This window comes from Rhipicephalus sanguineus, chromosome 3, assembly GCF_013339695.2.
Source record: "Rhipicephalus sanguineus isolate Rsan-2018 chromosome 3, BIME_Rsan_1.4, whole genome shotgun sequence".
In the NCBI taxonomy this organism is placed as follows: domain Eukaryota; kingdom Metazoa; phylum Arthropoda; class Arachnida; order Ixodida; family Ixodidae; genus Rhipicephalus; species Rhipicephalus sanguineus.
In genome coordinates this window covers 152,939,989-152,957,751 of record NC_051178.1, presented here as the reverse complement: position 1 = coordinate 152,957,751, position 17,763 = coordinate 152,939,989, and the positions used below count along the sequence as shown (strand labels likewise).

Here is a 17,763-nt window from a genome sequence, read left to right as displayed (position 1 = left end):
GCACTGAAATTTTACTATTCGAACTATTCGAACTTCCCAAAGACAAATGCAGTCAACGTCCGGTTGAAAGTGACTCCTTCAGATTTTCAATATGCTTCACCTCATTACACTCTCGTATTGCGGCAAAGCTGCCTTTGAAGCTCCGTTACGGTCGAACTTAGCCAAGACACAAAGTCCGGTTGGAATTGGTCCCTAGATTTTCAATATGCTTCACCTCCTCACACCCCCGTATTGCGGCAAAGCTGCCTTTCAAGGTCCGTTACGGTCGAACTTAGCCAAGAGACAGTCAACGTCCGTTTGGAAGTGGTCCCTAGATTTTCAGTATGCTTCACCTCATCACACCCCCGTATTGCGGCAAAGCTGCCTTTCAAGCTCCGCTACGGTCGCAAATGTATTAACTCAAGAAAACGCTGGTTCCAATATGGAGATGAAAGATGTGGCAGAGTTGGGGGCTCAATTAGTGCTGTTTTGGACCTGAAATTTGGGCAGGAAGTCCGAAAAATCGGACGCCGAAGCTTTTTAGCATCCAAAATTTCAGATGTTCTTATATATCGACGTCTACGAGGCAGATTTGGAACTCCGGACTTGAAGGGAGCACACCCTTGGCCGCCACATCAGTTGGGCTTCCACAGCAGTTGAAAGAGGAGGAGAGGCTGAGGAAATGGCATCTCTGCCTATCACGTGTAAAGTGTTGTCGGCAACACTTTGTTTGCACCAAATCATGAACATAAATACAATTCAGCCTCTACATTGCCTCATTCTTGATAAGAAAGACAACTATGAAATATGACCCCACCAGCGCTTCATCAACCTAGCGAAAAGGAACACTTTCATGTTGCTATCTCACAAGAACATACTTAGGGATTCTCTGCAACTTTTTCTGTAATTTCACTTCGAATTATTCGGAAAATGTTTGAGAAATATTCGAAAATTATTCGAAATTATTCGATTAGATTCGCACTCAATCTTTATTATTCGAATTGGCTTCGCACCCAAAATTTTGCTATTCGCACAGCTCTAGTAATTTGATATATAAAATACTTTATATATAGAAAGTATATTCAAGGGGATTTTTTAACTGTTAGATATACTGAGTAATTCGTTATAAGTGGGTTCGATATATGTGTGTTCGGCTGTAAAGGCTTTTCTGTATGTTATAGAGAGTGGCAGGGTGTGGGGTGGACTGGTCACGGGAGTTACCTTGGGAGTAGCAGTCAGAGGGTTAATGACGCTTCTAAATCAGATCCATTATTTTTTAATAATATGTGGGGTTTTACGTGCCAAAACCATGATATGATTATGAGGCACTGCATTGATTTTTGCTGATACTTCACTTGGTAATTTATAATGGAAGGCCTGTCATTTGAAGATGCCATCCCCTTGAACCCTTTGGCACACTGGTGCACTCATAATGGCCAATACTTTTACCCACTTTCTTATTAATGAGCTTCAGACCTCCCTCCAAGGCATTGAAGTAATTTTTCTTCTTTAACTTTTTTAAAAACAACTAATTTGGCAACTTCTGTTAAGCGGGGCATCCGATTTATTGCTTGTAATGTGATGTTCACTATGTGCAATGCCATTTTTCTTGTTGTGTTACAGGATGAATGGAGCTTGTTCAACCGGCATGTGACCAAGCATTGCCATCACTTTGAGCGAATTGTGGGCTACCACTGCCTGCTGTGCCCTGCCCTGCTGCTTGATCAAGGTCAGTCTGGTCTTTGCACCATTCGTACATGAGCACTTCCAAATGCAGTCGAGCCCAGTCACGATAGAAGTTATCGGGCTTGAATGACTCCTTTGTGCAAGCCTGTGAAATAGAGCCAATGTGTACATTGTGATAGAAAGCGCCTGCGTGACACTGGTATTTTGTGCTAATGGAGATGGTAGCAAGTTTCGCTGTTGAGGCAGTACATACTATTAAGCATCAGCGTAATGAATTCAGTAAAATTGGCAGTTCACTCTGTTATTATGCCACACACGCTCCTTTCTTTCTGCGTTTTCTGTTACTGGCCCATTGCACGTGTAGCTGCTGCCTTGCACAAACCTTGCCAGAATGTCTGGGAACATTCAAGATTACTTTTAGGATTATCCATTAGGCCTGAGCGTGCAAACGTGAACAGCTGAGTTTATTCTCGAACTAACGCCGCCACCAACGAAAAGGCTCGAACGTTCGATGCCGCATGTATAAATGCCGACGCGCCTTGCCGCGGTTCAGATAATCGACGGTCGCCGCTCTGCTCGCCACTATCAGTCCACAGCGTGTACAGTAGAACCCCGCTGTTACGTTCCTTTCTGATGCGTTTTCCCAGCTGTTACGTCGTTTTCCGCTGGTCCCAGCACAGCTCCCATAGGGTACAATGTATTGGGAACCCCGCTGTTACGTCGTAACTGGGGGACCGTTCCCGTATGATACATCGGGAAGCACGCTCCAAGCCGATCGAGTGAGTACCTAAGAGAGCGGCCATGGTGACTTTTCACATAGCTTGGCCTGGTTTGACCGTAACATTAGCCGCATGAGAGGCGCAAGCGACAGATACTTTCGGTTGACACAGACAAAAGCATAGCCTTCGAGATCCGTATTGGAAAGATGGCGTCTATGACGTAAGTGCTCGCGAAAGCAAGGCCTTCGAGATTGGCCTTTACTCACGACAAAAGCATAGCCTTTGAGATTTGTATTGCATAGATGGCGTCTATGACATAATTACTTGCGAAAGCAAGGCCTTCGAGATAGGCATTTACTTCTGCCATTGCGCTGGCGTTTATTTGTCGGAGTTGTTCGAGCTGGTTGGAGTTCACGTGGTCGTGCTTGCGTGAGCTTAGTTCTTTCATACAGCTGTTGGTGCTAAAAAAAATCACATACGTTTATTACATTTCTGTGGATGACGCCGTCCCCGGCTCCGCGTTTTTATCCGTCGAGTAGACCGTGGCCGAGTGCGCCTATGTGTGCACCAGTGACGAAATTTAGGAGTTGGTGGAGCCGCTTTCGGGGGTACTTCTACTTTCGCTAGGCGTTCGACCGTTTACTACAAGCCACAGTGGTCCGACACTGCGTCAATGGTCCTACAGTATCACTCGGCGATGCCGAAGCGACCGGCGACACTCTCGCGACGGTATCGCCATAAGCGATCGCTTGTCAGGTGTCGGCCGTGGTGGCACTAGATTGATTAAAAGGATGTGAGACTGCAGGTGCTCGAAAAACTTTTTGTGCTGCTCGGACATGAGTAAGAGCACCAGGCAACATTGCACGGTTTTTTCACGCGTAAGCATTGAAATAAAATTCTGTACCACTAAATATTTTGTCGCTTTTCCTGTTTTTCGGCTCTTGCGTTTCCCGTCTCTTACGTTTATTTCCTACGGTCCCTTCAAAAACGTATCAGCGGGGTTCTACTGTATGGCTTGTAGTTTGACTTTACTTTTCCTGGCCACAAGTTCGGCCAAATAAAGAGTTTCATCTTGGACACGCCGACTGCTTCCTTTGTCAACATCACGACCTCATGACAACATCGAAACATCTTTTACGCTAAAATCCAACCATGTGTACAATGTGCAGTTGCGGATAGATTATTTTTTACATGGGAGGAGCATAAAAAAAAACATGCGTATAAAAATATTGAAGTTAGAAAAAAGACTAAACAAATACTAAAAAGAAAGAAAATGTGTTGAACCTCAAAGCCGGAGGCCACATTTATAGTTTGATGCCGTGCCAACAAAGTCATCTTCGTAGTGGCTGTACAGCACACGGACTGCTGAAATAAACACAGGTGCAGTATACTGTATTAATTGGGCTAAGAAAACCATGCCATGGCTTGCTAAGAAAACCCCTATAGGATGCTGCCCACAGTGGTACAGCACCAAACAGTACTGTATTTACTAGGGGTGTGCGAATATTCGAAATTTCGAATATTTTTCGAATAGTGTTTGCTATTCGATTCGATTCGCACTGAAATTTTACTATTAGAACTATTCGAACTTCCCAAAGACAAATGCAGTCAACGTCCGGATGAAAGTGACCCCTTCAGATTTTCAATATGCTTCACCTCATTACACTCTCGTATTGCGGCAAAGCTGCCTTTCAAGCTCCGTTACGGTCGAACTTAGCCATACTTGGAAGGGTAGCGCTAGTAGACACGGACTAGAGGAAGGCACACGGACACACAGACAGAAGCGCACAGACAGGCGCTTCCGTCTGTGTGTCCGTGTGCCTTCCTCTAGTCCGTGTCTACTAGCGCTACCCTTCCAAGTATGAATTTCCAACTCGCCCAAGAAACAGAACTTAGCCAAGAGACAAAGTCCGGTTGGAAGTGGTCCCTAGATTTTCAATATGCTTCACCTCATCACACCCCCGTATTGCGGCAAAGCTGCCTTTCAAGGTCCGTTACGGTCGAACTTGGCCAAGAGACAGTCAACGTCTGTTTGAAAGTGGTCCCTAGAGTTTCAGTATGCTTCACCTCATCACACCCCCGTATTGCGGCAAAGCTGCCTTTGAAGCTCCGCTACGGTCGCAAATGTATTAACTCAAGTAAACGCCGATTCCAACATGAAGGTGAAAGATGTGGCAGAGTTGGGGGCTCAATTAATGCTGTTTTTGACTTGAAATTTGGGCAAGAAGTTCGAAAAATAGGACGCCGAAGCTTTTGGCATCCAAAAATTCGGATGCTCTTAGATATCAAAGTCTACGAGGCACATTTGGAACTCCGGACTTGAAGGGAGCACACTCTTGTCTGCCACATCAGTTGGGCTTCCACAGAAGTTGAAAGAGGAGGAGAGGCTGAGGAAATGGCATCTCTGCCTACCACGTGTAAAGTGTTGTCGGCAACACTTTGGTTGCACCATATCATGTACATAAATACAATTCGGCCTCTACATTGCCTCATTCTTGATAAGACAACTATGAAACACCACCTCGCGAGCGCTTCATCAACCTAGCGAAAAGAAACACTTTCATGTTGCTATCTCACAAGAACATACTTAGGGATTCTCTGCAACTTTTTCTGTAATTTCACTTCGAATTATTCGAAAAATGTTTGAGAAATATTCGAAAATTATTCGAAATTATTCGATTCGATTCGCACTCAATCTTTATTATTCGAATTCGCTTCGCACCCAAAAATTTTGCTATTCGCACAGCTCTAGTATTTACATGACTGTAGGTCGACCCATTTTTACCTAATTTTGAAATCCAAAGTTGGGGGGTCGACTTGCAATCGAAACAGAAATTTGTAGCGAAAGTTACGGAGGGACAAACAAGAAATCAGGGATGCTGTGGCATAGTTACGACGTTTAAGTTTCCGTTCCGGCTTTACCTGTAACATATACCGTGTTTTCTCGTATGTAACCCGCACTCTTAGCAACAATTCGCGTAAATTAAAAAAAATAAAAGTGATCCCGTGTACTGCCACGAAGCTAGCTTCTCTGCTTAGCAATGAAGCATTACCGTGAAGCCACCTTTGCACACTGAAATTCGCGTCTTGTCATTGCAAAACACGTTGCGGGGCTAGTCGAAGATACGTTCGTACTTACAATATTCCAGCGCTACTTTATACGCGGACAGGACAGAGAATTGCGTGACAGGACGGGTGGTGACTCCAACTATGAAGTCGGTCAATGTGTAGTCATTCCAGCGACTACCTGACTAAATTTCCTTCATGAAATGCGCTCACACGTTTTCTTCTTTTATTTTTTTGCCGTGCTATTTCGGGGGTCGACCTTCATTCGAGTCGACTTACAACCGTGTAAATACGGTATTACTCACCGAACTGAAATGCTGTTCCACCCAGGCTGATGAATGTACAGCATTGAAACACATTGCACACCACAAAAAACAAAAGAGCTTTGCTCTTTTGGGCATGAAAGCAAGGTGACAACTGGAATTACGGCAAGCTTCTTCACGGCTGCGTTTTCCTACGTTTCCTACCTGTACACAAATGCATCACGCGTAAAGCTCCGGTGCGGCACCTCAAACTTCGGTTGCCATTATGCATTGGTTGAATGTACGGCTTGTAAGTCTCTTGGTTACAGAACACCCACATGATTTCAGGTTGGTAGTGGTGCCACAACTAGGTGCAAGCAGCTCTGAAGAATCGGCTAAATAAATCCAAAACTTGTTGCGAGAGCAGCACATTTGCCAGCACTCTTTTATTTGCAATGCAAGCATCCGTTAGTTCCAGTTGCTGTCGTGGAGAACTTGCCGTTTTCTTCAGGGCGCTAAGGTTAGCTTTTTTTGAGTTCAAGATCACAGATAGCCAGCTCTGTGATATTCCAAGAATGAACAATGTCCTTTCCTCGTTAGTTGAGATTGCTTGCAAGATGCTAGCCTTGTTGGCAACGTCCTTGTTCTAAACAATCAAGATTGCTTGTAAGATATGTGAAAGGGCGTTGCATTTAGCACTGCCACCCCTGTGGCTAATCATTAGAGCTGTGCGAATAGCAAAATTCTGGGTGCGAAGCGAATTCGAATACTGAAGTGTGAGTGCAAATCGAATCGAATATTTTCGAATATTTCTCGAATACTTCTAGTATATTTTTCGAATAGTTCGAAGCGAAATTGCAGAAAAAGAGTTAGAGAGAATTCCTAAGCATATTCTTATGAGATAGCAACATGAAAGTGTTTCTTTTCGCTAGGTTGATGAAGCACTGGCGGGGTGGTGTTTCATAGTTGTCTTATCAAGAATGAGGCAATGTAGAGGCCGAATTGTATTTATGTACATGATTTGGTGCAACCAAAGTGTTGCCAACAACACTTTACACGTGATAGGCAAAGATGCCATTTCCTCAGCCTCTCCTCCTCTTTCAACTTCTGTGGAAGCCCAACTGATGTGGCGGACAAGGGTGTGCTCCCTTCAAGTCCGGAGTTCCAAAGCTGACTCGTAGACGTCGATATATAAGAACATCTGAAATTTATGATGCTAAAAAGCTTCGGCTTCTGATTTTTCGGACTTCCTGCCCAAATTTCGGGGCCAAAACAGCATTAATTGAGCCCCCACCTCTGCCACATCTTTCATCTCCATGTTGGAACCAGCGTTTTCTTGAGTTCGTACATTTGCGACCGTAGCCGAGCTTGAAAGGCAGCTTTGCCGCAATACCGGGGTGTGATGAAGTGAAGCATATTGAAAATCTAGGGACCACTTCCAATCGGACGTTGACTGTGTCTTGGCAAAGTTCGACCGTAACGAAGCTTGAAAGGCAGCTTTGCCGTAATACCAGGGTGTGATGAGGTGCAGCATATTGAAAATCTAGGAACCACTTCCAATCGGACGTTGACTGTGTCTTGGCAAAGTTCGACCGTAACGGAGCTTGAAAGGCAGCATTGCCGCAATACCGGGGTGTGATGAGATGAACCATATTGAAAATCTAGGGACCACTTCCAATCGGACGTTGACTGTGTCTTGACAAAGTTCGACCGTAACGGAGCTTGAAAGGCAGCTTTGGCGCAATACCGGGGTGTGATGAGGTGAAGCATATTGAAAATCTAGGGACCACTTTCAATTAGACGTTGACTGTCTCTTGGCAAAGTTCGACAGTAACGGAGCTTGAAAGGCAGCTTTGCCGCAATACCGGTGTGTGATGAGGTGAAGCATATTAAAAATCTGAAGGGGTCACTTTAATCGGACGTTGACTGTACTGTATTTGTTTTTGGGAAGTTCGAATAGTTCGAATAGTAAAATTTCAGTGCGAATCGAATCGAATAGCAAACACTATTCGAAAAATATTCGAAATTTCGAATATTCGCACACCCCTACGTAGAGCTGTGCGAATAGCAAAATTTTGGGTGCGAAGCGAATTCGAATAATAAAGATTGAGTGCGAATCGAATCGAATAATTTCGAATAATTTTCGAATATTTCTCAAACATTCTTCGAATAATTCGAAGTGAAATTACAGAAAAAGTTGCAGAGAATCCCTAAAGATGTTCTTGTGAGATAGCGACATGAAAGTGTTTCTTTTTGCTAGGTTGATGAAGCGCTGGTGGGGTCATATTTCATAGTTGTCTTTCTTATCAAGAATGAGGCAATGTAGAGGCCGAATTGTATTTACGTACATGATTTGGTGCAACCAAAGTGTTGCCGACAACACTTTACACGTGATAGGCAGAGATGCCATTTCCTCAGCCTCTCCTTCTCTTTCAACTTCTGTGGAAGCCCAACTGATGTGGTGGACAAGTGTGTGCTCCCGTCAAGTCCGGAGTTCCAAATCTGCCTCGTAGATGTCGATATATAAGAACATCTGAAATTTTGGATGCTAAAAAGCTTCGGCGTCCGATTTTTTGGACTTCCTGCCCAAATTTCAGGTCCAAAACAGCATTAATTGAGCCCCCAACTCTGCCACATCTTTCATCTCCATATTGGAACCAGCGTTTTCTCGATACATTTGCGAACGTAGCGGAGCTTGAAAGGCAGCTTTGCCGCAATACGGGGGTGTGATGAGGTGAAGCATATTGAAAATCTATGGACCACTTTCAAACGGACGTTGACTGTCTCTTGGCTAAGTTCGACCGTAACGGACCTTGAAAGGCAGCTTTGCCGTAATACGGGTGTGTGAGGAGGTGAAGCATATGGAAAATCTAGGGACCACTTCCAATCAGACGTTGACTGTCTCTTGCCTAAATTCGACCGTAACGGAGCTTGAAAGGCAGCTTTGCCGCAATACGAGAGTGTAATGAAGTGAAGCATATTGAAAATCTGAAGGGGTCACTTTCAACCGGACGTTGACTGCATTTGTCTTTGGGAAGTTTGAATAGTTCGAATAGTAAAATTTCAGTGCAAATCGAACCGAATAGCAAACACTATTCGAAAAGTATTCGAAATTTCGTATATTCGCACAACCCTGTCGACAAGTCGTTCGACGTGCTGCTGTCCAGAAGCAACGTCACAAGTATCTTTTACAGCGAAAGCTGTTATGAGATCATTTCACCGGCTATTTTTGGCGCCGTAGTTGTCCGCCGCTGCCGCCGCCGGTGTCCGTAACTAGTATCGCTCGAAATAAGAAAAAAAAACGAAATAACAAAAAAATTCCAGGATGAAACGAGGTTCGAACCTGGGTCCTCTGCGTGGGAGCCCAGTATTCAACCTCTGAGCCATGCTGGTGCTTAAAACTGCTTTGCAAAAGGGTCCTATACAGGCTTCATGTCCGGAAGGAACCACATTAGCATATGCAATATAGCGTGGTAGAAGAGTAAAATAAGCACCAAGCGTCGCACAACGCGAATTCTGTAACCAGGCGTCACAGAATGCGAATTGTGCAACAAGTACGTTGTTGAATGCTTCCAACCCATTACAAAGGGCTCTGCCATAATTCTTTGTCGTCATCAGGCACAGCATCAATAAAGTGCGCATAATGCCTTACATGCGTTTAGCAGGTACCACGGCTCTCCGTAGAATGACGAAAAATGGCATAGTGCCTGCTTCCCTACTTCTAAAAAATTACAATGATTTATAGCGTAGTGGGTTCCTCGCAAGTGCACTTATATTAGTTGCCAAGGAAGCCCATAAGCGCATGATCCATTTCCTCAGGGTCTCAGTAAAATTACAATGATTTAGAGCGTAGTGGGTTCCTCGCAAGTGCACTTGTATTGGTTGCCAGGGAAGCCCATAAGCGCATGATCCATTTCCTCGGGGTCTCAGTAAAGTTCTTCGCCCCCCCCCCCCCCCCCCCCCCCCGTCTCTCTCCCACGTCAACGTATGTTATACAGCATGACGAGAGAGGGAAATAGCGACCGGGCGTCACCCACTGCAAATTACATAACTGGTGGGCTGTTTAAAGCTTCCAACCCATTACAAAGGGCCAAGCCATAATTCTTCATCGTCATCAGTCATCGCGTCAACAAAGTGCACATAATGCCTTACAGACGTATAGCTGGTGCCTCACTTCTGCGCAGAATGACGAATAACGGCTTAATAGGTGCTTCCCAACTTCACAAAAATTGTGATTTATGGCGTAGTGGGTACGTTTCTAGTGTACTTGTATTGTAGCCCCAAGAGAGCTTACATTGGGCTCTAGAAACGCCACTCTTCCAGCTTTCGCTGTGACTGTGCTGCAGTTTCAGCGCAGGCCTGGCGTTTTTTCTTTTCCTGAAATGAACATAACTGAAAACAAATTAGCACTATATTTCTAGCCTGAGAGTTGATTGTATTAGTGCAAAAACAGAACATGAGTGATTTCTGGTAAATAGATATTTAATTACAACTTAATTACTATTATTTAGTAGAAAACTCATAAAGCAGCATATTTTGACAATATTTTAGTTGCGATAGAATATTGAGTGCCTCTCAACATTATTGTGTAAGTTCTTAAGTTGCGTCCGAAAGGGTTAAGCTTAAACTGCTTGTTCACTTATCTTCACTTCACAGCTGAACTGGCCGGCCACATAGTGGACACGCACAGCAGTGCCCTGCACAAATGCCAGGCGTGTCCGATGGCCTTCATAAATTTAGAGGGATTCCACATACACCGGCAGGCAGCGCACCCCAAGCTGCGCAGTCAGTGCTGGCTGATCCTCAAGTGCCCACTGTGCGAAGCTGTCTTTGCGTCGGCCGAGCTGCTTACCAACCACACGATAAGTCACCTGGACCAGTGCGGACGGTCCTTATTCAAGTGCTCCACATGTGACTCTCTTCACCCCACGCGCGCGGACCTGGTGGCCCACGTGCGGAAGCTGCACCCCGCCATGCACCAAGAATCGCTGTGGGGCAGGGAAGACGACCCAACCATGGCCTTTCTCTCTGGACAGAGTACAAAGGTATTGCGCAAGCTAGCCTCTTCATGCTTACATGGGCGGCACCGGGGAGGGGGGGGGGCAGCCTACCCCCCAGAATTTTTGACTTCCCTAAACATAGTCAAAACACGATGTATAATTCCCCCCACCTTTCTGCCCCCCCCCCCAACCCCTCTTAAGGACTTGCTCGTCATGGGTGCCGCCCCAGGAAAGAAATCCTGGCATCTTGCCCCTGATGCTCACTAGCTTTCAGATGCATGTAAAGTCAGCTTGAGAGATGCAAAACACAAGCAATAGGTCAGGCTTCACAATCAGAATCAGGATCACAAGAATGGACCAACTGGGTGATTCCACGTAAGATCGAACAATCGATGGCTGGTCGACCTCTCAAATTTATTTCAAAATTTTATATATTATTGCCTGATGAGTGGAAAGAAGAGATCCGCAATTTGTTTTGCCACCAAAAATTTTTTCGAAGCACACGAAATCAATAATGACGAAGAGGTGGAGTGGAGCGCTCATCCGCTCTGCTGGTTTTGGCCAACTTTCGTTGTGAATTGCACAAAATACCTATATTAAAGTTAGGTAGCTGAAATTTCTTTAACTAAATATATGCATGTTTTTGCTTCTGCTCAGGTATTTTTAGTTTTTATGTGTAGTGTAGATGTTTTTATAAAAAACCTCAAAATTGGCCCGGGAAACGTTATTTCCTTTACTTTGAAGGTCTTTATCTCGAAAAATCCTTGTAGCACAGCGACAAAAACTGCGCATTACGTTCTTCGCATGGTTATCTACCACACTGTCGAATCTTATATTTATATAACTTTTCAGTAAAGAGATATGATCGGGCTAAGTTAAAGAAAACACCGGACAATGAAAACTTCTGACGACAACTAAAAAAAACCCATTTTTTATATTTCTTAAACTTTGTCCACTTATTCTCCTCCACATCAGCTTTCATAATCATTGAAAACATGTTGCATAATGTTGTTTCACTAATAGTTACGACCCCTCCAATGAGACCCTTAAGAAAGGATTGGCAATTCCGACTTCTTGCCCAGCAAGTGTATAAAATGCAGGCAGGATTGAATTTCTTTTTATTAAAAGGCCAGTAGGTACCGAAAAAGGTGTCGCTGGCACTGAAGACGTTAATTTTGAAATTATTTCATCACTGCAGCAGCCACAAGCGCGGGGCTCCCGAGCAGGCATGCGTTGTAAGAGATGGCGCAGTGAGAGCTCGTTTTCGCGTGCTCAGACCGATTGAGTTCGAAACAGCAACACCTCTGGGGTGACTTGAATGCACATGCACCGGTAGTCGCAGTGATCTGGTTAATGACGTAGATTTCTTTTTCAGGGGGCATAAGAATGTCATCGTTAAACTGTGCGTTCCGTGAAGATCTTTCATTGCAGTGGTAGCAAAAGCACGTGTAGAACAAGTAGTCCGTCTCACTGGAAGTCACTGATCTTTCGGGCGTTAAACGTTTCTTCAAAGCGTATATGCCTAGGTCGGTAACTCTGCGAAATTTTGGCTTCTTTGCAATAATTAAAGGAGTACTGACACGATTTTGAGACATTGCGAAAGGGACATTTTTTGCTTCGTTGGTGTGCAGTGTCAACGCTGTCCACACACTGGAGTTGGAGAACACGTATAAAATATTTTAATTTGGCTTTGAAGTTTTCGTCGCTGAGCATCTGCAAGCCAGCTCCACTGCAAGGACATTATCCCAACGAGTCAAGACAGCTCCCCCGAGTTTGCGAGTTCTGCGTCCTGCATGCAGCCTAAATCGCAGAAATCACTGCCAGGGTCACAGGACGACAATTCACTCATCGTTGTTTATGTGCACCACGAGCAGATGACGAATTTGCTGCTAGTACGTCGCGAGTTTCTGTATCTCCGTGACGTCGCACTGCTATGAAACGACACTGAGAAGCCACCCCCTCGATATCGAAACCGAAATTGTCTTTTTAAGGTGGCGCTAAATAAAATATATACGATGCATTCCCAGGCACCACAATAGTCGTTTTACGTTTCTCGACACCAGTATTTTTATTTAGAACAACAATCCGAAATTTTTAAAAATTCGTGTCACTACTCCTAAAGCTTCTTGTGCTTCGAAAGGTAGTCTCCTTAATACACTCATTCCGAGCTATACTTTCTTGTCATGAGACGCACAGGAGGAGTAGAGAGAGCAAAGCACAAGAACTATCCGCGCCGAATGAAGTGTGAACAGCACTCTGAACGCGCGGCTAGTTCAGGCCGTCTGCTGCCGACATCTAAGATAGGCAAGCGCATCCGGTTACCGATAGTTTTGCTTTTCTTTCCTTTGACATTCCATATCTTGCTTTGCCACTGAAGCGCCACGTTAATGCTTTCCACTGATCGCAACTGGCGCAGCGCAGTTTCTCTGGCAGCAGCGTGCGTGAAGCGAGCGCTCATAGCTCCCTTATAGAGTTCTCATATTGCTTCCATCTCTGCCTTGTTATCAGCGCCTAGCTGCGATGCGAACAGAGGGCGGATAGAATAGCGAAGCTCCAGTGCACGTGCGTTCAAGTCACCGGAGAGGCGTTGCTGTTTCGAACTCAATAGGTCTGAGGACGCGAAAACGAGCTCTCACTGCGCCGTCTCTTACAACGAGCATCTCGGCTGCGCGCGCGCCTGCTCAGTAGCCCCGCGCTCGTGGCCGCTGCAGTGACCAAATAATTTCAAAATTACCGTCTTCAGTGCCGGTGACACTTTTTTCGTTACCTTCTGGCCTTTTAATAAAAAGCAATTCAATCCTGCCTGCATTTTATACACTTGCTGGGCAAGAAGTCGGAATTGCCAATCCTTGCCTAAGGGTCTTATTGGAGGGGTCGTAACTATTAGTGCAACGACATTATGCAACATGTTTTCAATGATTATGAAAGCTGATGTGGAGGAGAATAAGTGGACAAAGTTTAAGAAATATGAAAAATGGGTATTTTTTTAATTGTCGTCAGAAGTTTTCATTGTCCGGTGTTTTCTTTAACTTAGCCCGATCATATCTCTTCACTGAAAAGGTATATAAATATAAGATTTGGCAGTGTGGTAGATAAGCATGCGAAGAACGTAATGCGCAATTTTTGTCGGTCTGCTACAAGGATTTTTCGAGATAAAGACCTTCAAAGTAAAGAAAATAACGTTTCCTCGGCCAATTTTGAGGTTTTTTATAAAAACATCTACACTACACATAAAAACTAAAAATACCTGAGCAGAAGCAAAAACATGCATATATTTAGTTAAAAACATTTCAGCTACCTAACATTAATATATTTTGTGCAATTCATGACGAAAGTTGGCCAAAACAGCAGAGCGGATGAGCGTTCCACTCCACCTCTTCGTCATTATTGATTTCCTGTGCTTCGAAAAAATTTTTGGCGGCAAAACAAATTGCGGATCTCTTCTTTCCACTCATCAGGCAATAATATATAAAATTTTGAAATAAATTTCAGAGGTCGACCAGCCATCGGTTGTTCGATCTTACGTGGAATCACCCAACTACACTCAAACCTCATTATAACAAAGTCACATCTGCCACAAAAATAACTTCCTTATATCTGAAAATTCGTTATAAACATTTATTTGTAACACTGTAGCTATGACGACTATTCTTAATTTACTTCGTTATATCCGTGTTCGTTATATCGAGGTTTGAGTGTAGCCTCTACTCCGACTCTTCTAGACCAGGCTCGGCTGTTGCTTTGTACCCTTAGAAAAATAGCCGGAATGGAGTGACCACGAGTGTGCCGGGCACAATGGTGTGTGCATGTGTAGGGGTCAGGAAGTTTGCCGCCATGTTGGAGCCATAAAGTGATGTCTCTCCTTCACATCTGGGCACCAGTCCTTTTACTACTCCCTTTCGAGCAAACAGTTCGACTCACCGACGTGTTCACCAGGTGTGCTTGCGAGTGAAATTGTGTACACTGCATACTTTGCTAGTAGGTGTGGAAAACCAGGAAGAAACCAGGGACAAGCATGGGTTTTGCAGCACCAGTAGTAAAACAGTGGCAAGGGGATGACGCGCTGCCTAAGAGTTATAGTGCTTTTCTTTTTTATTGTATTCGTAGCTTATTGGTAGCTACTTTTTGCCTCAGATATGCATAGAGACAGCATGTCGTGGCACCCCATGGGTCGCTGCAGTAGAACTTGCACAAAGTGGCATGTGGCCTCGAAGATTATCTGCCCGTACGCCATTAATGAGATCAGCCAATACCTGCCATACTCTCTTTATGCGTAGTTGGGCCTGCTCATTGTGTAGTTGGGACAAGATATTGAAGGAGAGAGCAAACGATATTGGGCTTTCTTGACATGATATTCTAAATTCTGCTTGCTTTGTATTGACATTTTGTTCACCGTTCACAGGGCCCTGGACTACAGATTGGCAACATTTTCTATGTTCAAGAAGTGTTGCAGGTCCCTCTTAAGTTGAAGAAAGTTGTGGATGCCTGAATACATCAAGTCCCTTACGTGGGAGATTATGCTCTTACATGCAAGTTTCAGTTGAGGCTGCCCACCACAATAAGTTTATGTGGCTGTTTTTTAAGATTAACAATTGACAAGCAGAAGCCGCAGTGATGCCATCTGTCTTACAATATGCCATAGGAAATCCAAAAAAAGGGGGATTCAGGGAAAGATGGAAGCTTGAAGAGCTGAAATATTCATGAACACGAAGAGTCGCTGGAGCCGTTTTGGCAAGTGGATTTGTCTTCTTCAAGTTGCAGTCTTGAAGAAGACAAATCCGCTTGTCGATACGGCTCCAGCGACACCCTGTGTTCACGAGTATTTCATCTCTTTAAAATGCCACAAGACGTGACATGGCCTGATATCCGTGTTGAAAGAGATGCATAGAGAGAATATGAGGATGTAAGAGGTTAGGTTAGATGACATCAGAAACCACTCTCAATGTATTGTAACAAGCCCACCATTTCTTTTTAAGATAGCAAGTGACGAGTGAATGCAACTTTGTTCATTGCCTCACTGTTCATTACTGCCCTTGCAGGCAACCGTGTCAAGCGAAGTCATCAACCTGGATGATGATGAAATAGCCAATTCCGATGACAAGGCAATGGACACTTCTGCACCATTATCGCAGAAGCCAAAAAAAGGGAGTATTACAGAGAAGCCATCACCTGCATCGAGTGCTACCTCTGAACAAGCAAAGAAAAACAAGCAAGATACTCCTAAGAAAGTTAATCGGCATTCTACCGGCAATACTGAGCAGGTAAGCCAAATAACAGACTGAGTGGTATCAGTCTGTCAGTCTCATTAAGCAGCTGTGTTGATATCAGTCTTACCAAGCTGATTCATGTAAACACCTTGTGCAAGGAATAAAATTGTATATAGTTGGTTACAACTTACAACCTACGATAAAACATAAGCTCTGCCCAGAGGACTGGCTGTGCTTGCCATTCATCTTTGCAAGAGGGTCGTACTCAGTGCTTTCCATTGTAGTTACGCATACTTTTTTGCTGCTAACGTAAATACTGTGCATATTAAGAATTTAAAAGTTTGTCGTCCTTTTTTAAAATATTGCGTTTGGCTCTGTAGTGATGTCCGAATCTGCTTGAATTTTCCCAGGAACATCAAGTTTTCCACCGAAAACCAGCTATATGAACACGTGTCTGCATGAGAAAAACCACCTGCCTAAAATATGCAAGAGGCTGTCGACATCACGTAAATGAGGAAATGCAATTGGATGGGAGCATGTATCTAAATTCTCTCTGGGTGGGACAGCTATGGCTGTGGGTGGAGCTTACATTCATTCTTAGGTTATAATCCTATAGTTTCTTTGTACACCTTAAAAACTCTTTCCAAGAGTGTACTAAATGTATTGTTTTCGCTTCCTTGTACTATAGGAGTAAACCATACTCCGAAGGTGACAATTTACAAGTGGACAAGCAATTCACTCCCTTCTCACTAACTTCCATTTACAGTGTAGGCAGGCAGTCACTTTGACTAGAAATCGGCAGCTGTATACTGGTGATACTGGGATGCATGCATCTCTTGCAAGGAGTGCAAGAACCAATAAAATCTCCTCTAGAAATCGAACAGCTGATTACGGAAAGTTCCTCCCTTGCTCAGTTTTTCAGGTAAAGTCTCACATCGCACGCCTTGCCCACGCTATGGCTGTGCATTTCTGAGGCCGTACTCTCTAACAATCCTCCTTATTTCTTCATTCTTCTGGGCACCGGCCCTGCCACAGTGGTCTAGTGGTTACGGCACTCGACCGCTGACCCGAAGGTCGTGGGATCCAATCCCGGCTGAGGTGGCTGCATTTTCGATGGAGGCGAAAATGTTTGAGGCGCTTGTACTTAGATTTAGGTGCACATTAAAGAACCCCGGGTGGTCGAAATTTCCGGAGCCCTCCACTACGGCGTCTCTCATAATCGTATCGTGGTTTTGGGACGTTAACCCCAGATATTATTATTCTGGTCCTTGGTTCTCGGTTAGGATGTGGCACACTGGCCACTGCACCAATGTCTCTTAGGATCACACTTTCGGTGCAATACTTGATCCACGTCTCATAGTTTTATAACTTAAACCAGGCACCTTATTTTGTAGCAGTTCAATTTTTAACACATTTTAATATCTTCTGTTCCCTGCGGCTCATAACACCGGGGTTACACCATCCGAGCCCGTTATGAAGGGTAAAAAAAATAGGAAGTAGAATGAACCGTTGTTACAACTGCACCATTGGTCATCAAGACTGAAATAATTAATTACCGTATTTTCTCGCATATAACCCGCACCAAAAAAACAGAAAAATGTGCTTAAAAAGTGGGAGTGCGGGTTGTATGCATTTTTTTTTTTTTTTTTGTAGAGTTAAAGTTAGAGTTGCAGGCTATATGCAGGGGCAGGTTATATGTGAAAAAAATTGGCCGCGTATCTGCGTGCTTCGCTGCAAATGTCGTCTAAGGACGATAGAAGAGGCGCTGCGTGAGATATGGACGCCATCTGGCAATACGTCGGGAAACACGAGTGCTGTGTTGCGGGCTGGTAGTCCCGGCGCAGCAGCAGGCGAAGACCGGCGG

General features: G+C 44.4%; 1 protein-coding gene across 4 annotated transcripts in view; it reads left to right on the top strand.

The window, feature by feature from the left end:
* The window catches only part of LOC119387472 (zinc finger protein 532), a 41,818-nt gene that overhangs the window by 20,696 nt on the left and 3,359 nt on the right, over positions 1 to 17,763 (top strand). For all 4 annotated transcript variants that reach the window (XM_037654865.2, XM_037654864.2, XM_037654866.2 and 1 more), the window contains 3 exons: positions 1,603 to 1,708; positions 10,349 to 10,737; positions 15,732 to 15,953. In XM_037654865.2, the coding sequence (XP_037510793.1) occupies positions 1,603 to 1,708; positions 10,349 to 10,737; positions 15,732 to 15,953 (717 nt within the window). The remainder of the gene's footprint in view (positions 1 to 1,602; positions 1,709 to 10,348; positions 10,738 to 15,731; positions 15,954 to 17,763) is intronic.